At 45.3% G+C, this 17,909-nt stretch overlaps 1 protein-coding gene across 1 annotated transcript in view; it reads left to right on the top strand.

The window, feature by feature from the left end:
- The first annotated feature begins 823 nt into the window (after nucleotides 1-823).
- The window catches only part of TRIT1 (tRNA isopentenyltransferase 1), a 44,979-nt gene continuing 27,893 nt past the window's right edge, over nucleotides 824-17,909 (top strand). The window contains exon 1 of the mRNA XM_077296164.1: nucleotides 824-1,025. Coding sequence (XP_077152279.1) covers nucleotides 891-1,025 — 135 coding nt within the window. The 5' untranslated portion in view covers nucleotides 824-890. The remainder of the gene's footprint in view (nucleotides 1,026-17,909) is intronic.

Consider the following 17,909-nt stretch of genomic DNA (forward strand, 5'->3'; position numbering starts at 1 on the left):
ACCATACTACATTTCTAATTGGAGGTATTTTCGAATATTATTATTATTACTACTTCTACTACATATTGGGAAAGGATCTTGGAAATGGGAATACCACTTTACAGAGTTTGTCCACTACTTTTACATTGGTGGCCTACCCTTAGGATAGGTCATCAATGTCTGATCGGTTGGCACCCCGGCCGATCAGCTGTTATTGGTGGCTGCTGCCCAGAAGTACTTACTTGTGGAGATGGCTGGGGCTTGTACTGACATCCGCCTTCTATTGATTTGTATAGGAGGTGGATGTGTAGTAGCCCGCGGCAGCCACTACAGGTAGAAGGCCAGCTCCGCAAGTACTTCTGGCTGGCGGCCACCAATAGCAGCTGATTGGCCGGGGTGCCGGGTCCCAACTGATCAGACATTGATGACCTAGCCTAAGGACAGGCCACTAATGTAAAAGTAGTGGACAACCTCTGTAAGGAGGCTCCGGGTGAGTCCGGGGAATCGGCAGGACCAGTTGTCTGTAGCCGTGGCTCTGGATGGAGCCTCCATCACAAATGTCACCGTAGCCTTATGCCCCCATCACAGGTTTGCCTCAGTTCCATCATGTTTCTGCAACCTGATGCTCTCTTCCATCTACCACCCTATACTGCTGACTATGATGAATGGTTGTTGCCATTTTTAGGATCCAGTTTTGCTACCACAGAGCGAGGCACAGTATTTCTCTCTAAAATCGTGTTTCCTGAGGGATATCACAAGAGTCGTCGCCCCTGTCACTGTCAGGAAGTGTCTTCTGGGCGCGAGCGGCTTTGTTAGGCTGCGTCGCTAGGGGCCAGCTGGTTGTTAGGGGCCAGCTGGTTGTTAGGGGCGTGGCTTACTCTCGGCTGTGGGCTGTGTGTGACGGCGGGAAGATGGCGGCGCACAGTGTGAGACGTTCTCTACCTCTCGTAGTGATTCTAGGGGCCACTGGAACCGGGAAGTCCAAGCTGGCTCTTCAGCTAGGCCGGAGGCTCGGAGGGGAGGTGATCAGCGCGGACTCTATGCAGGTGACCGGAGACATGGCGCCTTCACATGCCTGCCTCATGGCTGTGCTATAAAGCACTGTCCTCCCATGGCTATGTGTAGAGCGTGTGCTATCCATGCTGTGACACTGATGTAGGCTCACACGGTGCGGTAGTTGCCTGTGCCCTCTCCTCTTCACACATATTGTAATGTTTTCTAAGGCTTCCTGTTGGTGATTATTGTGGACAGTCATGTCTTGTACGTCTCGGCTGCCATTGAAGTGGATGTGATCTGAGCCGCAGTACTGCGGATGACCACTATGTGGAGTAGTGTTCAGGCGTCATACAGAGGCTACCCCACTAAGCATCAGCTGATCACTGCGGGTGTCAGTAGTCAGACCCCTATGGATTGGATACGATGACCTTGCACCCTGGCTAGTCATCAGCCGGACACTCATTTCTGCCATTTTTAATAGGACGAGTGAAAAAAGGGGCTTCTGCCAGACACGTCTTATGGCAGCTTATGTTCTGGAGGGAAAAAGGTTGTTGTATTTCACTATCTGCAATGCGTCTTTTTGTGCCTGGTATCATATGTAGGCAGAGAGCTGGGAGGCCTCATACACAGGGATGGATGGATGCTCCCACTAAAGTCAGCAGTTTGGGACCACTTTAACACATACTGAAGGATTCAGATCGCCAGACTACAATTTAGCCACAATATAATGAGATTGAGTGGCCTGAAAATCAGAAGAAGTGCTAGTAGGTAGGAGGCTTGCAGGGCTTTGGTCCAGCTGCCAAGGGCTACCAACATGGCCACTGGATCAGGGTCTTTGTAATATCTTTGCTGTGTACCTTGGAGTCAAACTGCAGCATTTTTTCCCCACAGATACTGTCAGTGAGAAAAGTTAGCCATCTGCACTGCCTCATTAAATAACAAGGGTCGGTGTGCTGGCCAATAAATAGGATAGTATTTGTCCGATTTATACTCTCCTGTGCTGAAGCTCTTAAAGGGGTTGTCCGGTGTGAGTCTGCAGTCACTCTGTGTGACTGCAGACTTATGAATCCCCCCAGGGCACACACTACTGCGGGGATTCGCCAGTTGCGACACTAACTTCCACTCCTGGTTTTGGCATAGAAACACTGATGCAAAATAATGAGCAAATACTGATGTGTGTGAGATCTTAACCTGTATTGACCTTCCATGTCTAAAAAGTTGGGCCATTGTTATAATGCATTTACACCAGTAAATAATCGGCAAATGACGCTTAATTTGTTAGGGTATGTGCACACATTGCGGATTTTGCTGCAGATCCGCAGCGTTTCTGTAGCTGCGGGTCCGCAGCAGTTTCCATTGTGTTTACAGTTACATGTAAACCTATGGAAACCGAAAACGCTGTGCACATGCTGCGGAAAAACCTTGCCGCAACGCAGCGGTTTACAATCCGCAGCATGTCACTTCTTTGTGCGGAATCGCGGCGATTCTGCACACATAGGAATGCATTGATCCGCTTACTTCCCGCGTGGGGCTATGCCCACCATGCGGGAAGTAAGCGGATCATGTGTGGATGGTACCCGGGGTGGAGGAGAGGAGACTCTCCTCCAGGCCCTGGGAACCATATTTGTGTAAAAAAAAAAAAAAGAATTAAAATAAAAAATGATGATATACTCACCTCTCAGCGCTGCACGCAGCCGTCCGGGGTTGCTAGGCGAGCAGGACCTGCGATGACGTCGCGGTCACATGACCGTTACGTCACGAAGGTCCTTCTCGCATAGCATCTTTGGAACCGGACCGCTGCGTGCAGCGCCGAAGAGACCGGACGTCGGAGGGTGAGTATAACCATTTTTTAATTATTTTTAACATTACTATTGATGCTGCATATGCCGCATCAATAGTAAAACAAGTGCAGGAGTAAACCCGCAGTGGAAACCGCAAGACAAACCGCAATAAATCTGCAGGGATAACCGCAGCGGTTTTGCCCTGCAGATTTATCGTGAGAACCCGCAGAGGACCCCTCCTACATGTGCACATAGCCTTAGAAGGCTCTTTCCCTGTCAATGGAAATATGAATTTTTAATAATACTTTTTTATTTTGTGCAAATTATTGAATAGTGCTGGGATATATCAGATGGGTGTGGAGGTTAATATATAATTTTTTTGATATTTTTGGTAGTGTCCCATTATACCATTATATTGTGCTCATTTTTTATCAGCTATAGTTTGTGATTATACATTGTTTTTTTACCGCATAATATTTTCAATAAAAATAATTTTATACGCTGTCTTTTTTTTGCACTTTTTATTTGGGATGATTTATATGTTCACAAGTTGCATTTTTGCAGCGTTTTTTTTTTTTTTTTTTTTTTAAAGCAAGTTTTAAGCTGCATTTTAACCCCTTCATGACCCAGCCTATTTTGACCTTAATGACCTTGCCATTTTTTGCAATTCTGACCAGTGTCCCTTTATGAGGTAATAACTCAGGAATGCTTCAACGGATCCTAGCGGTTCTGAGATTGTTTTTTCGTGACATATTGGGCTTCATGTTAGTGGTAAATTTAGGTCGATAATTTCTGAGTTTATTTGTGAAAAAAATGGAAATTTGGCGAAAATTTTGAAAATTTTGCAATTTTCACATTTTTAATTTTTATTCTGTTAAACCAGAGAGTTATGTGACACAAAATAGTTAATAAATAACATTTCCCACATGTCTACTTTACATCAGCACAATTTTGGAAACAATTTTTTTTTTTTTGCTAGGAAGTTATAAGGGTTAAAATTTGACCAGTGATTTTTCATTTTTACAACAAAATTTACAAAACCATTTTTTTTAGGGACCACCTCACATTTGAAGTCAGTTTGAGGGTTCTATATGGCTGAAAATACCCAAAAGTGACACCATTCTAAAAACTGCACCCCTCAAGGTGCTCAAAACCACATTCAAGAAGTTTATTAACCCTTCAGGTGTTTCACAGCAGCAGAAGCAACATGGAAGGAAAAAATTAACATTTAACTTTTTAGTCACAAAAATGATCTTTTCGCAACAATTTTTTTACTTTCCCAAGGGTGAAAGGAGAAACTGGACCACGAACGTTGTTGTCCAATTTGTCCTGAGTACGCTGATACCTCATATGTGGGGGTAAACCACTGTTTGGGCGCACGGCAGGGCTCGGAAGGGAAGGAGCGCCATTTGACTTTTTGAATGAAAAATTGGCTCCAATCTTTAGCGGACACCATGTCGCCTTTGGAGAGCCCCCGTGTGCCTAAACATTGGAGCTCCCCACAAGTGACCCCATTTTGGAAACTAGACCCCCCAAGGAACTTATCTAGAAGCATAGTGAGCACTTTAAACCCCCAGGTGCTTCACAAATTGATCCGTAAAAATGAAAAAGTACTTTTTTTTTCACAAAAAAATTATTTTAGCCTTAATTTTTTCATTTTCACATGGGCAACAGGATAAAATGGATCCTAAAATTTGTTGGACAATTTCTCCTGAGTACACCGATACCTCACATGTGGGGGTAAACCACTGTTTGGGTGCACAGCAAGGCTCGGAAGGGAAGGCGCGCCATTAACTTTTTGAATGGAAAATTAGCTCCAATCGTTAGCGGACACCATGTCGCGTTTGGAGAGCCCCTGTGTGCCTAAACATTGGAGCTCCCCTACAAGTGACCCCATTTTGGAAACTAGACCCCCCAAGGAACTTATCTAGATGCATAGTGAGCATTTAAAACCCCCAGGTGCTTCACAGAAGTTTATAACGCAGAGCCATGAAAATAAAAAATTATTTTTCTTTCCTCAAAAATGATTTTTAGCCCGGAATTTTTTATTTTCCCAAGGGTAATAGGAGAAATTGGACCCCAAATGTTGTTGTCCAGTTTGTCCTGAGTACGATGATACCCCATATGTGGGGGTAAACCACTGTTTGGGCGCACGGCAGGGCTCGGAAGGGAAGGCACGCCATTTGGCTTTTTGAATGGAAAATTAGCTTCAATCATTAGCGGACACCATGTCGCGTTTGGAGAGCCCCTGTGTGCCTAAACATTGGAGCTCCCGCACAAGTGACCCCATTTTGGAAACTAGACCTCCCAAGGAACTAATCTAGATGTGTGGTGAGCACTTTGAACCCCCAAGTGCTTCACAGAAGTTTATAACGCAGAGCCATGAAAATAAAAAATAATTTTTCTTTTCTCAAAAATGATTTTTTAGCCCACAATTTTTTATTTTCCCAACGGTAACAGGAGAAATTGGACCCCAAAAGTTGTTGTCCAGTTTCTCCTGAGTACGCTGATACCCCATATGTGGGGGTAAACCACTGTTTTGGCACACGTCGGGGTTCGGAAGGGAAGTAGTGACGTTTTGAAATGCAGACTTTGATGGAATGCTCTGCGGGCGTCACGTTGCGTTTGCAGAGCCCCTGATGTGCCTAAACAGTAGGAACTACCCACAAGTGACCCCACTTTGGAAACTAGACCCCCAAGGGAACTTATCTAGATGTGTGGTGAGCACGTTCAACCCCCAAGTGCTTCACAGAAGTTTACAACGCAGAGCCGTGAAAATAAAAAAACATTTTTCTGTCCTCAAAAAAGATGTTTTAGCAAGCAATTTTTTATTTTCACAAGGGTAACAGGAGAAATTGGACCCCAATATTTGTTGCCCAGTTTGTTGTGAGTATGCTGAATACCCCATATGTGGGGGTAAACCACTGTTTGGGCGCACGTCGGGGCTTGGAAGGGAGGGAGCACCATTTGACTTTTTGAACGCAAGATTGGCTGGAATCAATGGTGGCGCCATGTTGCGTTTGGAGACCCCTGATGTGCCTAAACAGTGGAAACCCCTCAATTCTAACTTCAACACTAACCCCAACACACCCCTAACCCTAATCCCAACTGTAGCCATAACTCTAATCACAACCCTAACCCCAACACACCCCTAACCCCAACACACCCGTAACCCTAATCCCAACCCTAACCCTAATCCTAACCCTAATCCCAACCCTAACCCTAATCCCAACCCTAACCACAACTGTAACCCCAAAACACCCCTAACCCTATCCTTAACCCTAACCACAAGCCTAATCTTAACCCTATTTCCAACCCTAGCCCTAATTCCAACCCTAACCCTAAGGCTATGTGCCCACTTTGCGGATTCGTGTGAGATTTTCCGCACCATTTTTGAAAAATGTGCGGATTTCACCTGCGGATTCCTATTGAGGAACAGGTGTAAAACGCTGCGGAATCTGCACAAAATTAACATGCTGCGGAAAATACAACACAGCGTTTCCGCACGGTATTTTCCGCACCATGGGCACAGCGGATTTGGTTTTCCATAGGTGTACATGGTACTGTAAACCTGATGGAAAACTGCTACGAATTCGCAGCGGCCGATCCGCAGCCAAATCCGCACTGTGTGCACATGCCATAACCCTAACCCTAACCCTAGTTCTAACCCTATTTCTAACCCTAACCCTAGTAGAAAAAGAAAAAAAAATATTTTATTTATTTTTATTATTGTCCCTACCTATGGGGGTGATAAAGGGGGGGTCATTTACTATTTTTTTTTATTTTGATCACTGTGATAGGCTATATCGCAGTGATCAAAATATATCTGAAACGAATCTGCCGGCCGGCAGATTCGGCGGGCGCACTGCGCATGCGCCCGCCATTTTGGAAGATGGCGGCGCCCATGGAGAAGACGGACCGACACCGGGAGGCCCGGTAAGTATTAGGGGGGGTGATCGGATCACGGGGGGGGGGGGGGACCGGAGCACAGGGGGAGCGGACAGGACGACGGGGGGAGCGGACAGGACGACTTAGGGGGGCGGACCACATAACGGAGGACTGGGGAGGAGATCGGTGGGTGTGGGGGGGGGGCACAGATTAGGTTTTCCAGCCATGGCCGATGGTATTGCAGCATCGGCCATGGCTGGATTGTAATATTTCACCGTTTTTTTGGGTGAAATATTACAAATCGCTCTGATTGGCAGTTTCACTTTCAACAGCCAATCAGAGCGATCGTAGCCACGAGGGGGTGAAGCCACCCCCCCTGGGCTGAAGCACCACTCCCCCTGTCCATGCAGGTCGGGTGAAATTGGAGTTAACCCTTTCACCCGATCTGCAGGGACGCGATCCCTCCATGACGCATATGCTGCGTCACAGGTCGGATTGGCACCGACTTTCATGACGCAGCGTATGCGTCAAAGGTCGGGAAAGGGTTAAGCATGGCTGTGGAGTCAGTAAGCCACACCACTGACTCTGACTCCACAGCACTGCCTCACTACTGAGCATGTGCATAAAGTGCAGCACAGATTCATCTCAACTAAAAGTAGGTTTTGCTGAATTTTTTATTGCTGCGTTTTTGCACTTTCTTGTGCATGTTGATAAAGTTTAGTTGCCCTAACAAACAAAAAGCCTGATTTAACTTCCTTTTAGCACGAAAAACGCAACAAAAACTGATACCTGCTTTTTTGCTGCGTTTTTGCACTTATCCATTGTTTCCTATGGATGAAAAAATGCTGCAAAGACACTGAAAGAAGGAACTTGCTGCAGTTTTAAAAAACCCAACAGCTTTCCAAATCGGTCAGGAAAATAAAACCAATGTGTGTTCATGAGATTTCTGAAATCTCAGACGTTGCTGGTACTGTAAAACACAGCTGAAAATGTGGAAAAAAAGGCAGCAAAAAATAAAACGCTGCACAAACGCAATGTATGAACATGGCTTTTGATGTTTTGTGTATTTTTATCTGCTCAAGACCCCCAGGAATTTGCAGCTGAATATGGGGATCTCTTTGCTTGTTTTTTTACTACTTCACTTATGTGAATATTTGGTGAGTTTTCGATGATTCAGGTTATCTGCACCAATTAGGGTAAGTTCACACTAGGCATTTATTTCAGCATTTTTTTCTGCTGCAAAACCTGTAGGCAGGAAAGAAGCAGCGGGAAAAAAAAGCATGGATTTTCTTCTGTTTTTTTTGTGCATTTTTTGCTGAGGTTTTGGCATGTTAGATTTGTCTCTTGTGTGTGCTGATAGTTTAGTGTCCGGAAAAAAAAAGTCCTGTTCTACAGAATCAGGTTTTGGCACAAAAAATGGAGCAACACTTGATACCTGTGCTTTTGGTGCATTTTTTCAGTGTTTTCCACTACCCATTTATAATTTGAATTGGTGAAAAACACTGAAAAAATGGCAAAAGAAGTGACATGCTCTATTGTGCAAAAGCCATGCAAATCACAAAATACTGATGATAGAAAGAAAACCCGTGTGCATGAGATTTCTGAAATCTAATAGACTTTGCTGGTACTGTAAAACACAGCTGAAAAGTTGCATTAGAAAAACAACGCTGCAAAAAACTCCCAGTGTGAAGTTAGCCTTAGGGTATGTGCTTCTATTTACCGCTGCATAAACTCATCTGCAGTGCGGGTATACGAGCCGCAGCATGTCAGTTATCTGCAGCAGAGACTCACCCATAGCCATTCATTAGGTGCGGTAAATCCGCAGGGTTCAGTGAACACATGCAGATTTAACTGCGTGATTAGAACGCAGCATTGGATGGAGCAAAAATACACTGTATCCAACAGGCTGCTATTTCTAGATCGTGGGCAATTTTTGTCTTTTTGTATCATATTTCAAGTTAAGCTTCTTTTGTTTTTGATACTTCCTGATATTTGGCTTTGACTAAACTTTAATGATAGTAATGTGTTTTCAATTGTGCCTTTCCACTACAGAAGCGCAATAAACTCAGGGTACTTCCAACAGAAATTGACATATTGCGGATTTCAAGCACACACCGCGGCTCAGTTTACAGTGCATAGTGACTCCTTCAGACGCCCGTGTTTAAACACGTACATGTAAAAATGGTGTCGTGTCATTGGTGTGTGGTCCGTGTCACTGTTTTTTTCACGAACGGATAAATAACTTACAAAGCTTCTCCTATACTGTGTCATGTTAAATCCATGTGCTGTACATGTTCACAGATGCATGGATTTGTATTGGCGCTTGTCATCGTGCTGCCGGGAAGAAACAGACATGTCTCTGTGAGCTTTGCATGGACACGCGATCCATGAAGAAACAGGCATGTGAAGAGCACCACAGATTATAACTGGCATGTGTGGTATACGTGAAAAAAAACATACAACACCTATGTGAAACATGAATGTATGAATGAGACTGAAATAATAATAAGCGCAGAGGACATGACATTTACTGGAACTATAAGACACTGCGATTTGGCTCAGAAAATATGCAGCTCAAAAACTCTCCAAAAAAACCCCCTTCATAATGGAAATGTAACTTCCATTTAACGTTTCCGGAAGACAACAGTTTGTGCAGATACAAGGGGCATTCATTAAAGATTCCCCTGACCCACTCCCTGTGGACTGAGAGCAATGAAACTTGGCACCGTTATTAGTCCTTCTCTACATAGGTGCCACCTAGGGACACACACTTCTCCCATCTCTTTAAGCAACTGTGAACACCTCGCTTGAAGAAGTCGACAGGTTGCTCCAAAAGCCAAGTTGTGACTTCGGAAATCAGAGTCTCATCATCTGGAAAATGCTTAACAAATAACTTACCGTATTTTCTCGGTCTCCCATGACAGCACTACGGAGAGAGGGGATCCGCCCTTCGGGGACAGGAAACCTACAGATACATAAGGGCGGTACCTCTCCCTCGCATCAGTTGGTTTCCTGTCCCTGAACGGGGAACCTCCTTTCGGCGGTACCTGCAAGGAAGACGTCGTATCCACGGACCGGGACCGGACAGTCGAGTTCTGGCAGCGAGGAGGCTCCTGCCGCGGCTGGTCCGGCACCCGAAGCCGCCACCGCTGAGACCGATGGGGTTTTCAGGGTGAGCGGGGGAGAGGCCGCCGCCAGACTCCGACGGACGAAGGGGCGCTGGTCACCCGGAGCTCCTGTGCCGGCTGCTGCACGGGCCGGGTGTAGTAAGATGGCCGCCGCTCCGGAAATGCGGCATCAACTTCCGGGTCATCCCCGCGCGCATGCGCGGCAAGGTCTCCTCTCCCAGGGATGTGTGCAGGACCGGAAGTGACGGAAAACGCCGGAGCTGGCGCCGGATTTAAAAAGGGAGATAGTGCGACAATCATGTGTGCACCATCTCCCTTTCACTATGGAGGACAGCGATTCACAGCAGCTGCAGCCAAGGCAGCAGCATCATAAGAAAAATGACCCAAAGAGCTCCAGAAGTGGATCAAGCAGTCGATCCACACAGCGCAGCAGATCTGCTGCAAGTACTAACTCTCCTCCTCAAGAGGCTTCACTTCCAGATCCCGGCCCTCCTCCAGAACCGGTACCTGCCTCCACATCTGAATGGTGAGTGATCTCCGTGAAAGTACACATTTCCTATAATAGGGCTCCCTCTTCTCCCTTACTAGGGTAAGAAGAGCCTGGAGAAAAAGAAAAATAGAGTTTGCCCCACATGTAACAAAGCTTTGCCGGCAACCTGGGGAAAAAAGCTTTGTAAATCTTGTATCCAGCGTTTGTTATGTGAAGAAACCCCTGACTTCGCTTCCGAACTTAAAACCATAATTAGATCGGAAGTTCAGAATGCCCTATTATCCTCCAAAAAAGGGAAGGAAAAGGTGAAGGAGACGGTATATACTCACTCTGTCCGATCCTCATCTGAGGATGCGGACTCTGATGATTCCAAATCCTCCCTATCTTCCTCTGACGAAGATTCGGGCCGTCACTGCTTCCCATTAGAGGAAGTGGACGCTTTGGTTAAAGCCGTCAGGGCCACCATGGGGGTTGAGGATCCCAGACCCGATAAAACGGCTCAAGACATTATGTTCGGAGGTCTGACACAAAAAAAGCGGAGAGCTTTTCCATTAAACTCCAATGTCCAGACACTAATCAAAAAAGAATGGGAGAAACCGGACAGGAGAAATTCTTCAGTACCCTCGCTGAAAAGAAAGTATCCCTTCGATGATGAGGCGTCCACTTCTTGGGACAAGGCACCCAAATTGGACGTAGCAGTAGCTAAAGCTTCAAAAAAATTCGCGCTCCCATTTGAGGATATGGGTACCCTCAAAGACCCCTTAGACAAAAAAGCAGATACCTTTCTCAAAGGGGCTTGGGAATCGGCTGGAGGTAGCCTGAGACCTGCAGTCGCAGCGACCTGCACCTCCAGGTCTTTGATGGTGTGGGTTGACCAGCTGGAAAGCCAGATCAAGGACGGATCACCCAGAAGTAAATTGTTAGACTCAATTCCTGCAATTAGAGCAGCAGCAGCTTTTCTAGCAGACTCCTCAGCGGACTCAGTACGTCTAACATCCAAGGCCGCTGCTCTCTCCAATGCGGCCAGAAGGACCCTATGGCTTAAAAGCTGGCCAGGGGATCTCCAAACCAAATTAAAGCTGTGTTCTATTCCATGCGAGGGAAACTTCTTATTCGGGGAAACCTTGGATGACATCCTCCAGAAAGCGGGAGACAAAAAGAAGGGGTTTCCAAATCTGGGACCAGCCCCATTTAAACAGTCCTTTCGGAATAGAAAATTTTTTCGTCGAAGACCTCCTAGAGACCAAAATAAATGGGAAGAAGGTAGAAGGCGAGATAGAGGCTACCTCTTTGGCAACACCTCCCGCGACAAAAAACCCACCAAATGACATTGTCCCTGCGGTGGGGGGAAGACTCACCGCATTTCTTCCTGCTTGGAAGAAAATATCCAACAACACCTGGATTCTAAGACTCATACAATTTGGCCTAAAAATAGATTTCCTTTCCCTCCCCCCTCGAAATTATGTAATAACAAAAATGAGGTCTTCGTCGGTAGAGCAAGCGGCACTAGAGAAAGAGATTATCTCCCTACTGAAGAAAGCTGTAATTCAGGAGATTCCTCCTCAAGAAATGGGGGAGGGGTTTTTCTCCCCTCTGTTTCTAGTACCAAAACCCGACGGGTCCTTTCGGACATTTATAAACTTAAGAAACCTAAACAATTATGTAAGGAATCACAAATTCAAAATGGAGACAATAAAATCTACAATAAAAATTCTCTTTCCAAATTGCTACATGGTTGTGATAGATCTAACCGACGCATATTACCATGTGCCCATCCACGAGAATTCTCAAAAGTTTCTCAGGATGGCGGTATCCATAAAAGGGAAAATAAGAAACTTCCAGTACAGGGCCCTCCCGTTCGGGATTTCTATAGCTCCGCGGATATTTACAAAAATAGTAGCGGAGATGATGGCCCACATAAGGGAACAGAACATTATCATAGTCCCTTACTTGGACGACTTTCTTATTGCCAGCGACTCGGCTCAAAATTGCAGACATCAGAGAGACCGGGTAATGACTACTCTGACGGAATTAGGTTGGCTCATAAATATAAAAAAAATCAAAGTTGGAACCCTCTCAGGTACAGGAGTTCCTAGGGTTGACGTTAGACTCCCGGGTTCAAGAATGCCGGCTCCCGGGCCCCAAAAAAGACAAAATTTTGGCCATGATAGCACAAACACTGCAAAACCCCTCCATGACTCTAAGGAGGGCAATGTCTCTACTGGGGTCTCTATCCTCATGCCTGCCGGCGATACCCTTTGCACAATTCCACACAAGGGAGCTTCAGTGGCACATACTAGAATGGCAGGAAATTTTAAAAAACAATTTGGAAAGCAGGGTCACTCTAAATTACTCCGTTATTCATTCCCTCCTCTGGTGGGGAAAGAGCCAGAATATTTCAAAAGGGATTCCTTGGGTACCCAAAATATCTCGGGTAATAACAACCGATGCGAGTCCCAGGGGGTGGGGGGCCCACATGGGAAACAGAGTGACTCAGGGCAACTGGTCAATTCAGGAACTATCAGCATCCTCAAATCAAAAAGAACTCTGGGCGGTGTATCAGGCTCTCCTGTCGTTTCTTCCCTACATACGAGGACATCATGTCCGAATTTTCTCGGACAATATAGTGACAGTAGCTTACATAAATCACCAGGGGGGAACAAGGTCTTGGTCACTGATGAATTCCTCCGCCAAAATTCTCCGCCTTGCAGAAACGAATTTACTTTCCCTTTCCGCACTACATATTCTAGGTTCAAAAAACGAGAAAGCGGATTACCTGAGTCGAACTCAGTTGAGACAAGGCGAATGGTCCCTGAATCAGTCTGTCTACAACCAGATCACGAAAATGTGGGGAACCCCAACAATAGACCTGTTCGCCAATCACAAAAACAAAAAAGTAAACAAATTTTGTTCTCTAAGCCCAGAAGGGAATCCCCAGGCTCTGGATGCTTTTCTCATTCCATGGACACACAAACTAACTTACGCTTTTCCACCAACCATTCTAATTCCGGCGGTCATCCGCAAGGTCAGAGAGGACAAAACAAAGATGATCCTTATTGCCCCATTCTGGCCAAAAAGGACATGGTTTTCCTGGCTAAGGATGCTATCGGTCTCAGACCCATGGGTTCTACCGAATCTGCCAGACCTATTACAGCAAGGACCGATCCTCCACCCACAGGAGACGAACTTGCATTTGACAGCCTGGCTTTTGAACGGGAACTGTTAATAAAAAGAGGCTTTTCAGACAACTTGGTTGCAACATTATTAAAATGTAGAAAACCTATTACTACCAAAATATATGGCAAAACATGGAAAAAATTCTTGTCTGTATCCAAAGTCAAAATCCAGGACGGACCTTCAATTAATAAGATACTTGAGTTCCTACAAAAAGGACTGGAACAAGGATTAGCGGTTAGTACTCTTAAGGTGCAGATAGCAGCCCTGGGTGCTCTCTATAACCAGAATATAGCAGCCAACCCATGGATAATAAGATTCGTTAAAGCGGTAACAAGATCAAAACCTGTAGTTACCCAAAAGATGCCCTCATGGGACCTAAATTTAGTCCTTTCTGCATTATCTGGTCCACCATTCGAACCTATAGACACGATTTCCATAAAAACACTGTCACTAAAAACCATTCTTCTAGTAGCCTTAACATCGGCGCGCAGAATAAGCGATATTCAAGCCCTATCCTCTAACCCTCCTTTTACAAAAATATTGGATGATAGAGTTACTCTTAGACCTGACCCGGCCTATCTGCCAAAAGTGGCGTCTAAATTCCATAGGTCACAGGAGATATCCCTTCCGTCCTTCTGCCCGAACCCTAGAAATAGGAAAGAACAGAAGTTCCATAATTTAGATGTCAAAAGATGCCTAGTCCAATACCTAGATTCCACCAGGGAGTATAGGAAGGAAGGCTCTCTGTTTGTTTGTTTCCAGGGTCCCAGAAAAGGATTCCGGGCATCTAAAGGCACGTTGGCAAGGTGGATAAAAGAGGCAATAGCATTGGCATATTCATCTACGGGAAATGCGATCCCGGACGGTATAAGAGCGCACTCCACAAGAGCAGTTGCTACCTCATGGGCTGAGAGGTCAGAGGTTTCAATAGAACAGATCTGTAAGGCGGCCACCTGGTCATCACCGTCAACCTTTTTTAGACACTATAGACTAAATCTAGCCTCTACGTCTGACCTAACCTTCGGTCGAAGGGTTCTTGAGGCGGTGGTCCCTCCCTAAGCTTAGTCTCTGCAATTCTCTCCGTAGTGCTGTCATGGGAGACCGAGAAAGTCATAGTTACTCACCGATAACGGTGTTTCTCGGAGCCCATGACAGCACTCGCTTATTTCCCTCCCATCACAAGTGCGGTGAGCACCTTTAATTACATATGATTTATATAATGTATATATTACAATTTAGGCACGGGGTTCCTTTTTTTGTTAAGAAATGTTATAATATGGTATTTTCTCTGTTGTAAACTAACCTGGAGGTCCTCCGATGCTCTGTAAACCAACTGATGCGAGGGAGAGGTACCGCCCTTATGTATCTGTAGGTTTCCTGTCCCCGAAGGGCGGATCCCCTCTCTCCGTAGTGCTGTCATGGGCTCCGAGAAACACCGTTATCGGTGAGTAACTATGACTTTCCGGCGTATAAGATGACTTTTTAACCCCTAAAAATTGTCCTAGGTACGGCATGTGCAGGAAGCGATCCTGGATGTTCCCAGGGTCTGAAGGAGAGGAAACTCTCCTTCAGGCCCTGGGATCCATATTCATGTAAAAAATAAAGAATAAAAATAAAAAATATGTATATACTCACCCCTCCGAGAAGCCTGGCTGTCACCGCTGCAAGCGTCTGCCTCCGTTCCTAAGAATTGCACAGCGTGAAGGACCTTCGATGACGTCACGGTCAGGTGACCGGTCACATGAGCGGTCACGGACCAATCACAGGACCACGACGTCATCGAGGGTCCTTCATGCTCTGCAATTCTTAGGAACGGAGGCAGACGCTTGCAGCAGTGACAGCCAGGCTTCTCGGAGGGGTGAGTATATACATATTTTTTATTTTTATTCTTTATTTTTAACATGAATATGGATACCAGGGCCTGAAGGAGAGTCTCCTCTCCTTCAGACCCTGGGAACCATACGCCGTATAAGATGACTGGGCGAATAAGATGACCCCCGTCTTATAGAGCGGGCATATCCCAAATTCCATATTTTATATGGAAAAGTTGGGGGTCGTCTTATACGCCCAGTCGTCTTATACACCTGAAAATACGGTACTTGTTGGAAAGAGGTGGAAGTCTGATGGTGCGAGGTCAGAGAATAAGGGGAATGCGGTAGAATTTCAAAGCCACAGGAGCATGCTTCCATTTGGGCAACATGTGAGTTGTGAACTGGGGCACTATCTTGCAGAAGGCTGACACCTTTGGTGAGCATGCCACGTCTATTGGTTTTGATGGACTCCCGCAATTTCCGCAGCAGTGAAGCTAGTATGCCCCAGTGATCATAGTACCCTCTGCTAGGAAATCCATCAATACTACTCCGTGCTGGTCCCAAAGTACTGTGAGCATGACCTTGTCTGCCGAAGGTTGGGCACGTACCTTCTTTGGAGGCGGTGAGTCATGATACTTCCATTGCATCGCCTGGACTTTAGTCTTAGGATCATAGTGATGGACCCAGCTTTTATCATGTGTGATCAGTCTTTTGGAAAAAGTCCTCTTTGTTTCCATGGCACATCATCAATTGAGCCTGAGAGCATTCGACTTGTTCCTACTTCTGGAAAGGTGTGAGCAGCCAGGGAACCCAGCGAGCTGATACCTTATGCACGTGAAGATGGTATTGGATGATTTTTATCCACAGACCGACCCCACACTAATCTTGACATTTTGGGCTAGATGGCAAATGGTTACGCGGCGATTTTCCAAAATGGCATCCTCCACTTGCTGGATGGTTGTTCATCAATAGCAGAGTGGGGTCGCCCTGGAATCGGAGCTGTTTGCACCAAAGTCCGACCACATTTGAATTAACAATGCCAGTTCTTGACTACAACCCCTGGCAAAAATTATGGAATCACCGGCCTTGGAGGATGTTCATTCAGTTGTTTAATTTTGTAGAAAAAAGCAGATCACAGACATGGCACAAAACTAAAGTCATTTCAAATGGCAACTTTCTGGCTTTAAGAAACACTAAAAGAAATCAAGAACAAAAAATGTGGTAGTCAGGAATGGTTACTTTTTTTAACCAAGCATAGGGGAAAAATTATGGAATCACTCAATTCTGAGGAAAAAATTATGGAATCACCCTGTAAATTTTCATACCCAAAAAGAACCCCTGCATTAACCCCTTAATCCCATGACGTACTATCCCGTCTAGGTGACCTGGGACTTAATTCCCAGTGACAGGACGTCATATGCAATCGGCCGCGTGTCAGCTGACTATCGCAGCTGATATTCGTCACTATGTGCCAGGAGCGGTCACGGACCGCTCCTGGCACATTAACCCCCGGACCACTGCGATCAAACATGATCGCAGTGTTCTGGGGGCATAGGGAAGCATCGTGCAGGGAGGGTGCTCCCTGCGGGCTTCCCTGAGACCCTCGGTACAAGGTGATGTGCTCACTTTGTACCGAGCGTCTCCTCCCTGCAGGCCCCGGATCCAAAATGGCCGCGGGGCTACTTCTGGGTCTTGGAGGGAGATGGCTTACAAGCGCCTGCTCAGAGCACGCGCCTGTAAGCCTGGAGCAGTGCACGTCAGATCGCTGATCTGACACCGTGCTCTGCAAAGTGTCAGATCAGCGATCTGTCACTATACAGTGATGGTCCCCCCTGGTGCAAAGTGATAATGTAAAAAAAAATATTTAGATGTTTAAAAAAAAAAAAAAAAAATTATCCTAAATAAAGAAAAAAAGAAAGTATTGTTCCCATAAATACATTTCTTTAAATAATAAAAAAACAATAAAAGTAAACATATTCGCCCCGTCCGTAACGACCCGACCTATAAAACTGTCCTACTAGTTAACCCCTTCAGTAAACACCGTAAAAAAAGGCAAAAAACAACGCTTTATTATCATACCGCCGAACAAAAAGTGAAATAACACGCAATCAAAAAGATGGATATAAATAACCATGGTACCGCTGAAAATGTCATCTTTTCCTGCAAAAAACGAGCCGCCATACAGCATTATCAGTGAAAAAATAAAAAAGTTATAGTTCTCAGAATAAAGCGATGCGAAAATAATTTTTTCTATAAAATAGTTTTTATCGTATAAAAGTGCCAAAACATAAAACAGATATAAATGAGGTATCGCTGTAATCATTCTGACCCGAAGAATAAAACTGCTTTATCCATTTTACCAAACATGGAACGGTATAAACGCCCCCCACAAAAGAAATTCATGAATAGCTGGTTTTTGGTCATTCTGCCTCACAAAAATCGAAATAAAAAGCAATCAAAAAATGTCTCGTGCCCGAAAATGTTACCAATAAAAACGTCAACTTGTCCCGCAAAAAACAAGACCTCGCATGACTCTGTGGACCAAAATATGGAAAAATTATAGCTCTCAAAATGTGGAGACGCAAAAACTTTGGAGACTTTAATTTTTTTGCAAAAAAAGGCGTCTTTTAGTGTGTGACAGCAGCCAAACATAAAAATC

The sequence above is a fragment of the Ranitomeya variabilis genome, chromosome 3 (genome assembly GCF_051348905.1).
Source record: "Ranitomeya variabilis isolate aRanVar5 chromosome 3, aRanVar5.hap1, whole genome shotgun sequence".
Taxonomy (NCBI): Eukaryota; Metazoa; Chordata; class Amphibia; order Anura; family Dendrobatidae; genus Ranitomeya; species Ranitomeya variabilis.